This window comes from Rissa tridactyla, chromosome 14, assembly GCF_028500815.1.
Source record: "Rissa tridactyla isolate bRisTri1 chromosome 14, bRisTri1.patW.cur.20221130, whole genome shotgun sequence".
Taxonomy (NCBI): Eukaryota; Metazoa; Chordata; class Aves; order Charadriiformes; family Laridae; genus Rissa; species Rissa tridactyla.
Window position 1 is genome coordinate 1,239,886 of NC_071479.1, and position 12,265 is coordinate 1,252,150.

The 12,265-nt window shown below is 38.1% G+C and overlaps 1 protein-coding gene across 6 annotated transcripts in view; it reads right to left on the reverse strand.

The window, feature by feature from the left end:
* SETX (senataxin) overlaps positions 1 to 12,265 on the reverse strand; it is a 31,308-nt gene that overhangs the window by 11,517 nt on the left and 7,526 nt on the right. For 5 of the 6 annotated variants that reach the window (XR_008469261.1, XM_054220236.1, XM_054220237.1 and 2 more), the window contains 9 exons: positions 11,308 to 11,398; positions 5,880 to 10,430; positions 4,942 to 5,041; positions 4,241 to 4,417; positions 3,337 to 3,566; positions 2,623 to 2,790; positions 1,909 to 2,065; positions 1,180 to 1,281; positions 570 to 682 (listed from right to left, as the gene is read on the reverse strand). Coding sequence is in view for 5 of the 6 variants with exons in the window: in XM_054220236.1 (XP_054076211.1) it covers positions 570 to 682; positions 1,180 to 1,281; positions 1,909 to 2,065; positions 2,623 to 2,790; positions 3,337 to 3,566; positions 4,241 to 4,417; positions 4,942 to 5,041; positions 5,880 to 10,430; positions 11,308 to 11,398 (5,689 nt within the window). In the remaining variant the exon portion in view is untranslated. The remainder of the gene's footprint in view (positions 1 to 569; positions 683 to 1,179; positions 1,282 to 1,908; positions 2,066 to 2,622; positions 2,791 to 3,336; positions 3,567 to 4,240; positions 4,418 to 4,941; positions 5,042 to 5,879; positions 10,431 to 11,307; positions 11,399 to 12,265) is intronic. The other variant, XM_054220240.1, reaches the window with a different exon arrangement.

The window sequence follows — 12,265 nt, forward strand, 5'->3', positions numbered from 1 at the left end:
TATCAAACATGTCTGAAAAAGCAGATCAGTTTCTTAGAAAATGGTCAATATATTTACACTTTCCACACAATACTACACTCTACATTTCTGTGCAACTGGGAAAGTGCTTTACCGTCAGTAATCTGTAATTTGAGCACAAATGCCTAAATTTTAGACAAAAAAAATTGAAAACGTCACTGCAACACACATCCCGAAATCTCAGACTGCAAGGTATCTTACTTGTTCCAGTCAAGCAGAGCTTTGAAGTACACAAGTTAAATCATTAAGTTTAATAAATATGGTTACACTGGTGATAGAACCGAGTGAAGACTACTGAGCGCTAGAGCAAGAAGCGGCATGACTGACCTGCTGAAAATACCAGTATAACTAGACACACAAAAAATCCTGATGTAAAGTTCCTCATTCCCTATCACAGTGCTAACCAGCATTTCCATTAGTTGAAAAAGCAGGTGAAGAGACAGTTACTGCTCAGACACGGCATTAAAAGGAGGAGTTCTTCACTCACTGTATTCAGTTATGAATACAAAAAACACACACAAACAGGATTAAAGATACTATTATCTTACTACCTCCCTCTTCTCACATCTGTGCATGGCACGCTGACGAGACAGCATGTCCAGCTTTTGATCCAGAGCTGCTTTTTTTTTCTGAATATCCTGGTCATAGTCAGATGGCATTCGTTCTATAATAAAACAAAGGCAAACAATACAGGAGGAATAGAAAAACTATGTTACAATAACACTTGCTCTCAGTCATGCATCTTAATTTATTAAGAACAAATGGAAAATTTATTTTTTGTTGCATTTTAGTTTTTTCTATTAGGGTCTTATCTTGTAAAACAAAGATAATGAGACTTGGTTCCAACTGTAGCTCTCAAATGCTGCATAGACACATTACTTTAAATTGATGGCTTTTACATACATTTATTACAATTTCTTTTAAAAAAATAAAAAAAGCCAAACAAGAAGCTTATTTCTTTGGTTTTGCTTAGATTTTAGGCCATATGTAAGTTAACACTTTCCCACTAAGACAGAGTAAAACAATGCTTATGAATCACTATCGCAGAAAAATCTTTTACCAGATCTTCCTTCCTTCCTGAAGGACACACAGTCCCAAGTGTAAATCATCATCAAGTTCTTAAAGACGACCGAAGAAAAGTCTGATTTACATGTTACTTACTCATTCTATGTTCAACTTGCTTATCCAGGCTAAATCCCCGGACTTCACTGTTGATTGCCTTTTCAGCACCAAGTCGCACTAGTTTGATATCACCACAATTTCCTGTTTACAAAAATCAGAGTCAAAATACTTATAGATTGCTCCAGTCATCTCTGCACTGTGGTATGAGAGAAAAAAAATTAAACATCAAACAAGGCTTTTCCTTTTCTGCTTTTCAGGGGTTCGCAACAATTTATTTGCACTTATCTAAATGCAGCTACAAAAAAAAAAATAAATCAGTAACTCCAAACTCTTAAAAAAAAAAAGGAGACATTGCCTACATTTCACTAGTGGCTAGCAGTTAGGAATGTTACTTTGAATTAACTGAACCACCTCTTCCCTCAGGCTTCTTTATCTAAAATCTACAGAATTCCTAAGTTAGAAAATTACTGAGTACCAATCGGTAATGCAGCCGGTAAGTCAATACTGAATTAACATCGGTATTGATGTCAATGTCTATATAATGACAAAGTGCAGTTTACTTTTAAAAAAAAAAAAACCAATACCTAATACACCTTTTAAAAAAGCACATTAAAATTATTAACAGTATGAGGAGGTACCAGTCATGTTCTGCAAGAGAAAAAAGCTGCTTAGAGTAGCATACAAGTATTATATGTAATCAACTGTTCCAGTTTCTCCTTCAGGTTTTGTCTATTTAACATATAAACAGAATTTTAAAATAAACCATACCCAAAGGCTCCTGTTTGTTTTGGCATTTTTCCTTAAATGCAACGATGATCTTTTTCATGAGTTCATCTACAGCAGCATTTGATGGTGCACAAACTAGAAAACGGTTTGGCTTGATCTTGGAATTTGTTTTTTGAGTTGCTTTCTCATTCCTAGTGTTCTGTAGATTAATTAACAATAAACCAAAACAGGCTCTTTAGATTGTTGGAATTTGTGATTTAAAAGCCAGACTGTACACACATCTTAATCAGCATGCAGAGTATGGGGACTACTGCACTTGAGTATCTCTTAAGGTATGCCATACTTGGACAAGTCAACTGTATTAATGCTATTTGCATAAATTCCCTTCAACAATTATGTACTTGATGAATCTACTGGATGCTAATATGAAAACCATTAAATGGGACAGGCCAAATAACACTCTTTAATACATCAAAATATTAAGGGTTTTTTATGTAGCCAAGTGTTTATACTACTGATTGTGCCTGTTTTCCTGATTTTACTTTGTAGGAAGTACTTTTTACTTTTAAGTGTTTTACAAGATGCTCAAAAGGTATTATTTCCACCTTTACACCCTACACAGATTTAATTAAGCCAATTTAATGAATTACACCCTCAGTGATTACCAATACTACACTTCCATTTAGTTTAAGCTATCATTCACTTCCATTGGGAAACCAAACACCAGTACACGACGATCACGTCACGTTCACTTACTTCTCTCAAAACACGAGACAGAAGTCCAACAATAGTTTTTGATTTCCCTGTTCCAGGTGGTCCGTGGATGAGGCAGATCTTGGGAAGCCCTGGATGTTGCTTTATCATGGCATAAGCTGTCTCAATGGCTCTCTTTTGACCTTCATTGTATTCATTCACATCCGATGCCTGAAGGAACAGACAGAAAAACAGAACAGAAAAAAATAATTAGTTACTTAATGTTGATCAGATCTTCCATGCTCATTTTATGTATTTTCAGTATGTCCCCCACCCCACTAGCTACAACTCCAAAAATTTAAGGGCATGGAAGCTTTTGATTCTAAGTTTGCTCTACATGCACACCCAATCCTGACTCGAAAGCTGTAATGAAGGTTTCATTTATTCTACACACCTTTATTTTGCATTACCTTTTCCATACTACACCTTACTTCCTGAACAGACACCTCTCCAGTAATGAAAAAAACCTGAAAGCTGCTCAAAGTGCACTACTAGTATCTATGTCAATACAGCAGAAACACCTGAGCAAATTCAGACTCCTCTCTATCCACCCAATCAACCGACTCTGAAAAGCACAGTGCCTTATTGCTTTCAAAACTTGTCTGTTTGCACTTGGTCATCTCAAAAAACAGCATGCAAAACCAGTTTCACAAAACTCATGAAATCTAAATGCCTACTTTTTCATCTCCAACTACCACTTCTAGCTGCAGGACTTACAGCGCTTTCTGAAGCTGTGGTGAAATCTCTGGGACAGAAGTCACTGTAACTTGGATTTATGATGGGTTTAGCCAGGGGACTCCTGCTCAATAGTAGTAGACCTTTGAAAGTTCGGTGTGTGGTCACCAGGGAGCCAACCACCACACACTTCACTTGCTTATTTATGAAGAATGACAAATTGCCTCGAGTTTGCACAGAAAGATGACAGACGGTATGCTGCTCCCTTTGTCCTAATAAAAGGGGAAAGAGAAAAAAAAAACACAAAAAAATCACAAGTTGTTAATTCAAAAGAATATCCAAATTGTTAACTGAAAGATACTCAAACAGGTCACTCAAAGAATTCACCAGAACCAGGTGCTGCCTTCTATTATCAAGGAGCCAATGCAAGAAACCCAAAACCCTTTCCCCTCCACCCCCCAAAAACGTCCAGGAAGAAAACAAAAAACAAAAAACCACCAGCCAGTACTCTGTAAAACAACTCAGATCACAGTTTGAATCAGACAGCATTAATCCTGATTCTTGGTAACACACAACTTCAGTTCCAGAAGACAGTGAAAATTTTAGTCAGTGAGACCACTGAAGTTCACAGCACTTCGTCTCTTACAGCAATGCGCTCCTAAAGATGTATGCAAAGCACTTACTCATCATTAGTTTCTGTTCTTACACAAAGTATTAACACCTGTATTGGAGGAAGTCCCTAGAAAAATGCATGGAAAGGAGGTCTGTAGCTCCAGCTCCTGGCTTTTTACAAAGCTTCTAGCACAGAACAGACATGCTACAGTGGAAAAACCACCCCACTGCCTCTGAGGTAAGGGGCATGCTACAACAAGCAACAGCCAGCTATGAAGAAGCATTTTACAGTACCAAGAAGAATCCCGCTTTTATTTCAACCCCATTTACTTACTAGTTAAACAGCCAGATGCACGAGAAAATCGTGTCACAAGACCAACGTGATTCACTATATGGTTCTCCATCTCACTTTCTTCTCCAAAGGCGTCTTTCTTCTTTTGGACCACCAAAAAGATTAAGTCGTCCTCCTTTGGATGAAGCTGCTTTGCCAAATCACCTTCTTGAAAATGAGCTACCCAGAATACATTTTAAAATTAGAACATTAAAAGGAAAATGGCTACAATTACTTTCTGACTATACTGTATAGAAGACTAAACTGCAATTAACGTATTGCATATACTTCAGTAATATCCATCTGTTAACTTTTAAAGCTATTAAAAGCTATAGCAAAAGACTGCAGAGTTTTAACTTCATCCTGCACTCTTAAGCCTGAACATAGTATTGTATAAAAACAGAGCAAGTCAAGGATTATTTTATTCACCAAAAGAAGCTGTAACAAAATGCCAAATGAGTGAGATGGAAAGTATTCCAACAGCAATCAAATAACTTTTTGCACTGAACACTTAAGGCACAAATTCCCTGCAAAATCCATAGTTCTGTTATGTACATTCTGTAAAATAGCAAATTCAAGATCCTTTCTGTATTTAAAGCAAATAAAAGAAAAAATCTATCTGTAAGCGCTAGGTCATTATAAGGCATTGTCTACTTGAAAAATAGAAGATGGTTTTAAAAAAAAAAAAGCCACAAAACTCTTACCTGTAAAATCTGCTGTATTCAAGTCAGCACTGAAGTTCTGTAAGTAGAAGTAGTAATTCTTCTCTCTTCCTCTCTCCTTTTCTAGCCACTCTTGTGCCAGCTACACGTTGGAAAGTAAAAGCTACGTAAAAATACTTTAAAAGGTCTAGTGTATCAGAAGAATAGTTTACCATGATTCAAAGGGCAAGCATGCTAAGCAGAAATAAAAGAAAGCTAACAGACCATCAAATACAAGACATTAAAGAGTCTTACTCCTTTCTTTTTTTAAGATAGGCATATACATTACATATAGACACACAGGGCAAACAAAAGCGCTTCCTCCCCAGCCACCGCCCACTTAACACACTTTCTTATAAAGCTCTTTGAAATAAAAGTGGGTTCCCCCTGCCTTGCATTTTTACCTTAAGATATCAGTATTATCAGTATTGACTTCATTTTCTACCCTATTTCTGCGGGAGAAGTGATGCAATGACTGAACTTGAAAGCATACAGACTTTAATTGAAGGAACATGGGGTTTTCACTATTAAACTATAAAGTTAAACTGTTTAGAAAAAAAAATACTTCTCAGATTAACCTATCCTCTCACATAAGCTCTCAACATAAATCAAAACATTAGGTTCTTAGCCTCGTTTTACAGACACTGTCATTGAAAGACCTTCATTTCCTAAAGATTTCTGGGTTTAGCTTTATATACTATAAGGAAAGAGGAACCATGTCCTTTTTCCCTCCATTTGCATGCTATTGTGGATGCGCACCCAAAAAAAAGCACCCAAAAAAAAAAAAAAAGTCTAGATTATTTCCCCCAGTTCATTCCTCTATTCAGATCTGTATCCTAACGTTTTCAGAAGGTAAACAGAGGACATAAACCAGTTTACAATCTCTTGGTAAAATCGCCTAGGGTTTATGAAAACAAGCCAAGAGGCAGATAGCTACTTACTGTTTCAAAGGCATTTAGCATCATCAAGGGGAAGAACGTATTAAAATAGTCATTGTATCCATGAAATTGGACAGGAACAGAGGCTACTAAGGAGTGCAGGAGGCTGCTTGGAGGTCCAAACTGGCTGGAGCTCACAAACATTTCGTAAGTCCACTTTAGGACTGCATTAACAAAGATACTGTGATCACGCTGCTGAACGCCAGAAAAGGAAGAATAATATGCTTCTCGGGCAGGTCTGCTGTAAATATTTGAAGCGTTGTCATTCTGTCTATTTTGCGGCTGGAGGACATTTCTAGAAACAGAAGGTTGAGGTACATTACTGAAACTTGGAGACTTGCATGTTTGATTTCCAGTTGGTATAGCCTTTGCATTTGATGGCCTGGCCACCACTGGTTTTGCTGCATTCACTTTGCTTTTTGAAGCTGGTGATAGTTTCTTAAAACCTTCCAGATCCTTGCTGAAGGCTGCATTCCGTGAAGAACTTGCTGAGCTGAAAATTTTGGTAGTGGAAGGCTTTCCTGTTTTAGAAGGTGGCAGGAGAGAAGGCTTGGCAAACAAGTGATCTCCTCCCGAGCTGGTGGCTGCATGCTTACTGCAGTACTCTCCTGGGTTTTCCACTTTTTCTATACAGTCTGTGTACTTACATTTCACAATAGTCGAGGATTCATTCTGCTGAAGGCTTTCAGCAGTATCCATTTCCTCAGGTTTTTTACTAGCTATAGCAATACCTTGAACACTTTCCTCCTCCGAACATAATTCCATATCTACAGGATCTAACTGAGTTAAAAACAGATCGTCGTCATCTTCACTGTTTTCATTTGGGTTAGACCCATTTTCTTTTGAAGTTGTCTTCTCACCCTCGGGCTGGACAATGCAACCTTTTCCTGAAGGTTCATCTTTATCATCTCCAACAAGTGCAGCAGAAGAGAGACTTGAATCCATAGGCGCAGGAGGAGCCATCATGCTGTTATCCTCTGATTTTCTGCTCCAGTCTGAAGAAATAGGCATTTTAGAGAGACACGTCTCCTCCTCCACAGAGGAGATTTCAAATTTTCTCTCATTGGCAGAGGGAGAGTCAGTCTCCTCCCTTTTTTTCTCTCTTTGGTTTTCAACAGATCCCAGTTGAAAACTTTTAGGCTTTTGTTCCGTAGATTTTGCATCCACTTTGCTAACTTTTTTGTTTCTACTCTCAGAACGTCCTGCAAGATTTTTCACTCTGACACTTCTTTTGGGCCTCGTCTGCCTCAAAAACTGAAGGTCTTGGCAGGCTAGAAATTTTTTATTATGTTTTACAGACAAATTCTGAGGAGCAATTTGCTTAATCTTCTGTTTCTGTGCAACCCTCCCTGCGGCTTTACCATAGCTGCGCAATTGAGCTACACTTTCTAAGGAGCGCTGGGATAATTCAAATGCTTTGCGGGGTGCCTTTTTCAGACCAAGTTTTTCTACAGTTGATGTTGGTGCAGGACACTGCCTAACCTTCCTTGGAGGAATCACAGCAGGCATCGACCTGACAGGTTGAAAATTTTTTGATGTACTTTGAGGTAGTTTTTTATTTTGTGCTGGTTTTAGAACAGGTTTTTTAGGACTTCTTTGGATAGTTCCTGCTACCTTAGATTTTGCTATATTCTTCCGTGGGCTCGTGCTATTTTTCTTAAGTGCCAGCTTTGAAGCTAACGAGATGTTTGATGTAGATGCTCTGGGTTCAGTCAATTTTGAGTCCAGGGTGAAGTCTTTAGCAGTAGCAGCACCTTTGTCTGCAGAATTCTCCAGTTGATCTTCTGTGTTTCCCTTACTAATAGATTCTTGTAATGTGGAATTAGTTACTACTTCTGTATTACCAGCTTCTTTCTGATGAGGAATATTTTCTATCTGCTTTTCTACCAAGTTTGCTTTTTCTTCCGTGCTATCCTCACTTATGTAATCCACATCATAGCCCCACTCATTTGTGTGATCGTGCAGTAAGCCATCTGAATTACTAGCATCAACCAATGTTGAAGCGTTACCTTGTTTATACTCTTGAGTTGCTTCCATACTATATGCTTGAGTATCTTGCCAAACCGAAAAGACATCACCTTCTGTTTCAAATTCAAAGTACTGAGACTCACAGTCTTCCAGTGACACGGGAGGGCTTGGCGGCGTCTTTGATTCCAATTTGGTATTACTATCAGAAACGCTGCTGGAAGTTGAAGGTTGCTTTTCAGGACACACATTTTCATTCATTTTTTTTGTTTCCTCCTTGTCAGCCACAACTACTTCTTCATCAGAAGAGTCTGAAATTATAATGACTTGATTGTCAAGGCAATCTGCATCACAGGGAGACTCAGTACTTTGGCCATCATTGGAAGATCTTACAGCACCTTTCACTTTCCTTTTAATATCACCCACATTATGATGTACTGAGCTTTCTTGGCTTGAATCAAAGGGAAAATTGACACTTTTGGCATACGCAGCTAAAGATAATTTACTGAGTTCTCTGTCAACCTGGGAGTCTGTCGAAGTATTATCTTCAGAAACCATCTTCACAAAATCCTCCTCTTTCTTCCTTACCGAATTGTTTTCTCTCTTGAAATATTTTGAAAATTTGAACAACCTGTCACTTGATTCACACTTCACTGACAGTGGCCTAATCGGAGCAGCAGCGTGGGATATATCACTCTGGTTTTCAGAGCTAGGTGGAACATGACCATTTGCTGAAGTTTTATCCATACAGAATGTCTTTGAAATTTGATCTTTAGAGTCATATTTAACCAAGTCATTTAAATTAGGCTGTTCCCAGTCTGAAGTTTGTATGTCACTGTCTGTCTTAAACACAGACTTCAACAATGAACTTGATTTTTCTTCAGTGGATACTTTTTTCAGTGAGGTGTCACTAATCCCTGAAAGCAAAATACCATCATCTTTATTTTCCTGCACACCAGGCTCATTTTTAAAGGAGCTAATGCGATCTAGTGGTGTTTCTTTTGACACCTGTTTAGTGGGGGCCAGTTCGAATTGAAAAGCACTGTCGGCGCTTTTTTCACAACTCCTTGAAGATGGAGTATCAACAGAGATTTCATTTTCACACACAGTCTGGTGTTTATGACAATCTTTGCTCGTACACGGATAGCCAGTGCACAACTTAGGTTGCTCCATCTCTGCTTTTGAAGCACTTGTTGCTAAACTGCAGTTTTTCAAGTCACGTGGCTTTGCTGGCTGCGATACTTTTGGGAGCCATCCAATTTTCTGTATCTTGCTTTTCAAACTTGAGAGTCTATGTGCATCTACTTTAAATTTTGAAGATGAACTAGGAGACGTATTGCTTTCCTTTGTATCTGAGCTGTAAACATGTTCTGGAGAACCAATATGACTTTGAGTAGCCAGACGCACTGGTGTTATGGATCCTGCTTCACATTTGTTTGCCAACTCTCCACCTTTTCCAAAATCTGAATGCTGGGCATTTGGATTAAAGTGCTGATTATCTGTATCAAATTTCCCTGCCACAAGATAATTGTTCCTACTTTCCTGAACTTTCCCACATACTTTTGTTGCCAAAGAGTTCTGTGGGCAGTCGTATTCCTGAGTTGTGAAGTCATTAAGTTCCTTTTTAATATTCACGCAGAGGCCTTCTGTGGATGTCCAAGATCTTGAACTTTTAGATGCACCTCTACATTCCTCTTCTGAGGCACTCTTTGTTCTAGGGAAAAGGTTCTCTTGACAATCTTCATCTCTGCCTTCCTTCTTGACAGCAAATGGTGAACTAAGGTCACCACTACCATGTGCGCTCATCTTGCCTCCATCATCTTGTGCGCTCTTCTCTTGCTTTGTAGAAACGGTAGGCAAAGTTGTGGAGTTTGCATTGTTTCCTACAGGCACAGAGGTATTCACTGCTCTGCTCTTTATACTTCTTATAACTTGCTTTAAACACATTTGTAATTCCTGGGTTTCCTGGATGTTCAGCTGCCAACCTAAAGATAGATTTCCCCGCAGAAGAAGATTGAGTTTGTCTAGGTATTGCTTGCAAAGAGAATGCTGCCCAATTTGATAGCCTTCTCTAAGAAGGCTGCGTATCAGCTGCACACAGGCATGCTGCACAGAGTTAGAAGCTTGTAAAGATGCTGCTGATAAACCTCTCCCACAGTGTCCAGACGCTTTTTCAGTGCACCGTGTAAATGCTACAGCTGGGAGCTTAGCACATCTCACCACTGCTTCCACCCATTCTTGGGAGCTAATCCATAGCAAATGCAGGCACTTTTTATTTCTGTGTAGTTCAATAATGGACACCAAGATCAGCAGAAAAAATTCAGAGATTTTGTCACACTGCTGGATTCTTTCATTGAGAATATCTTTAATTTCCGAGCAGAGGTAGTGAATGACTTCTACTATATATGCTACACCCAAGTCCTTGAGATCCATAAGCGACTGAACAAAAGGGATGAACCACAGAAACGTGCTATGATGGACACGCATATCTCTGCCAAGATCAGACTGAAGCACGTTAGCCAGTGTTTGCATATCTTCATACATGTTGGGGCAGTAGTCTGGACAAATGGCAGCCTTCCATCCAGTATCCTGAAAAATAAATTCACCACACATCATCCTCATCACACATATCTGCACAGTTCAGTTTGCCTTTTTTTTCTGCCCATCAAGGTTACTTTCTCTCAAATATATGTTGATTAAATGATAGCATCTCTTATATCCTAATATAAGTCAAAATCTAAATTTAAAAAATAAAATCAAACTAACACATGTATAAGGAACTCATTTCCTAAAATGTAACCTATGAAGTAAGTGTAAAGTAGTACTTCCTTTAAAAAATCATTGTGAAACCCTCCAAAGATGTTGTTATGCAGACATAATTTAACTTCAGATAATCAAATATACATTTAAAGCCTTTAAAAGACATTTCATAAATACAACGCACCAACATCAAGAGAACACACTCACAAATGTTCCTTCTGCTTTATAACAACAAAAAATGGCGCTATTTCGGAGCATGGTCTAACATTTGAAAGTACATCAATGCATGCATACCTCATTACTCCGTACTCAATATATTAGTTTAGAATACTGAGAAACAAAAAGTAAGACACAAGAACTCTATCAGCAACTTTTCTTTTAAATTGAATGCAGAGTTTTCATTGAGGTACCAATGTTTGTTTCAATCTTGATAGGATTTCTTGGGCTTTAAAATCATCTCTATCCAATTCACAAACCCATTCTTCTTTCCTCTTACAGCCTGAAAGTACCAAGTAAACAAGAAGCGACCAGACTAGCTGCTATTTAAAGTACACAACAGCAACAGAAGTTATTTAATATTTTTTCTTTACAACACCACTAGTAGAAGTAGAGCATCTTCCTCTTTGTATTTTATAGATGGTTTAAAGTCACAGTGTCATTCAGAGATCAGAGTTCAAAGAACAGGGAAATAAAATATTTTTAATACCTTTTGAGGCTTTTCTGTGTTATAATTATACACAATCTGACTGCAAGTAACCATGTCATCACCATAGTCTGACTCTGGTTCAGATTTTGTCCTAAAAAGAAATACAAATCATTATAGACTCCACACAACTAACATAAACTGTAAGAAAGCCAGGTGGCCAAGACACAGATTTCACTTGTCAGATACTGACCATGTGACTATTCAAACTTGTTAGTTACAAAACATACCTATGAAAAGACATCAAATTTAAAGTTGTAGAGCTTGTTCTATCCTGCTCATAAGAGGCAGGGAAGTGACTGCCTTGGGAAAAGGAGCTTTCTACTAAGCCATGGATTTGACTACCTAGAAGAAACATCCAGAAGAATTCCATTTTCTTTGAATTTTCTATGCATAAAGGCAGCTCAATCACGGCTACATACTCATAAATTTTGTATGCAACTATTTGAACACCACACTCAAATAGTTTGTTTAACTACAGAAAAATCTCCTTTAATAGGCCTTCCTTGGCTCTCTGTAACATTCCATACATACGTATCTGTAGCTATCTATAACAGACCGTGTGCGGATAAATATACTGACCATTTAAGACATTGTCACTCAAAGTTGATTAAAAATATATCACAGGAAAACAGTAAACGACTGGCATGGTTATTCAGGTACTATTTTCCACCAACTTTTTAAAATTACACACAGTTTCGGTTTTCAAAAACAGCAAGTGTTCCTAAAGTCTTGGGACCTGGATTCTTATCAAATCCTTAAAAGGCACAGCATGCCACAAGATGGAGACCAGGTTTACCTAACAAAATTCTGTTCTGTAGAAGCTGTTTCTAGACTTCCTAGCAGTGAACTAACCAACCGCTTCCACAATGAACAAACGCTTTACCTAATTAACTTTCTGTTCAATACTGACAACACTGTCACTCAGAAGTGACTCAAAAGCTACCTTTTCATCTTAGGA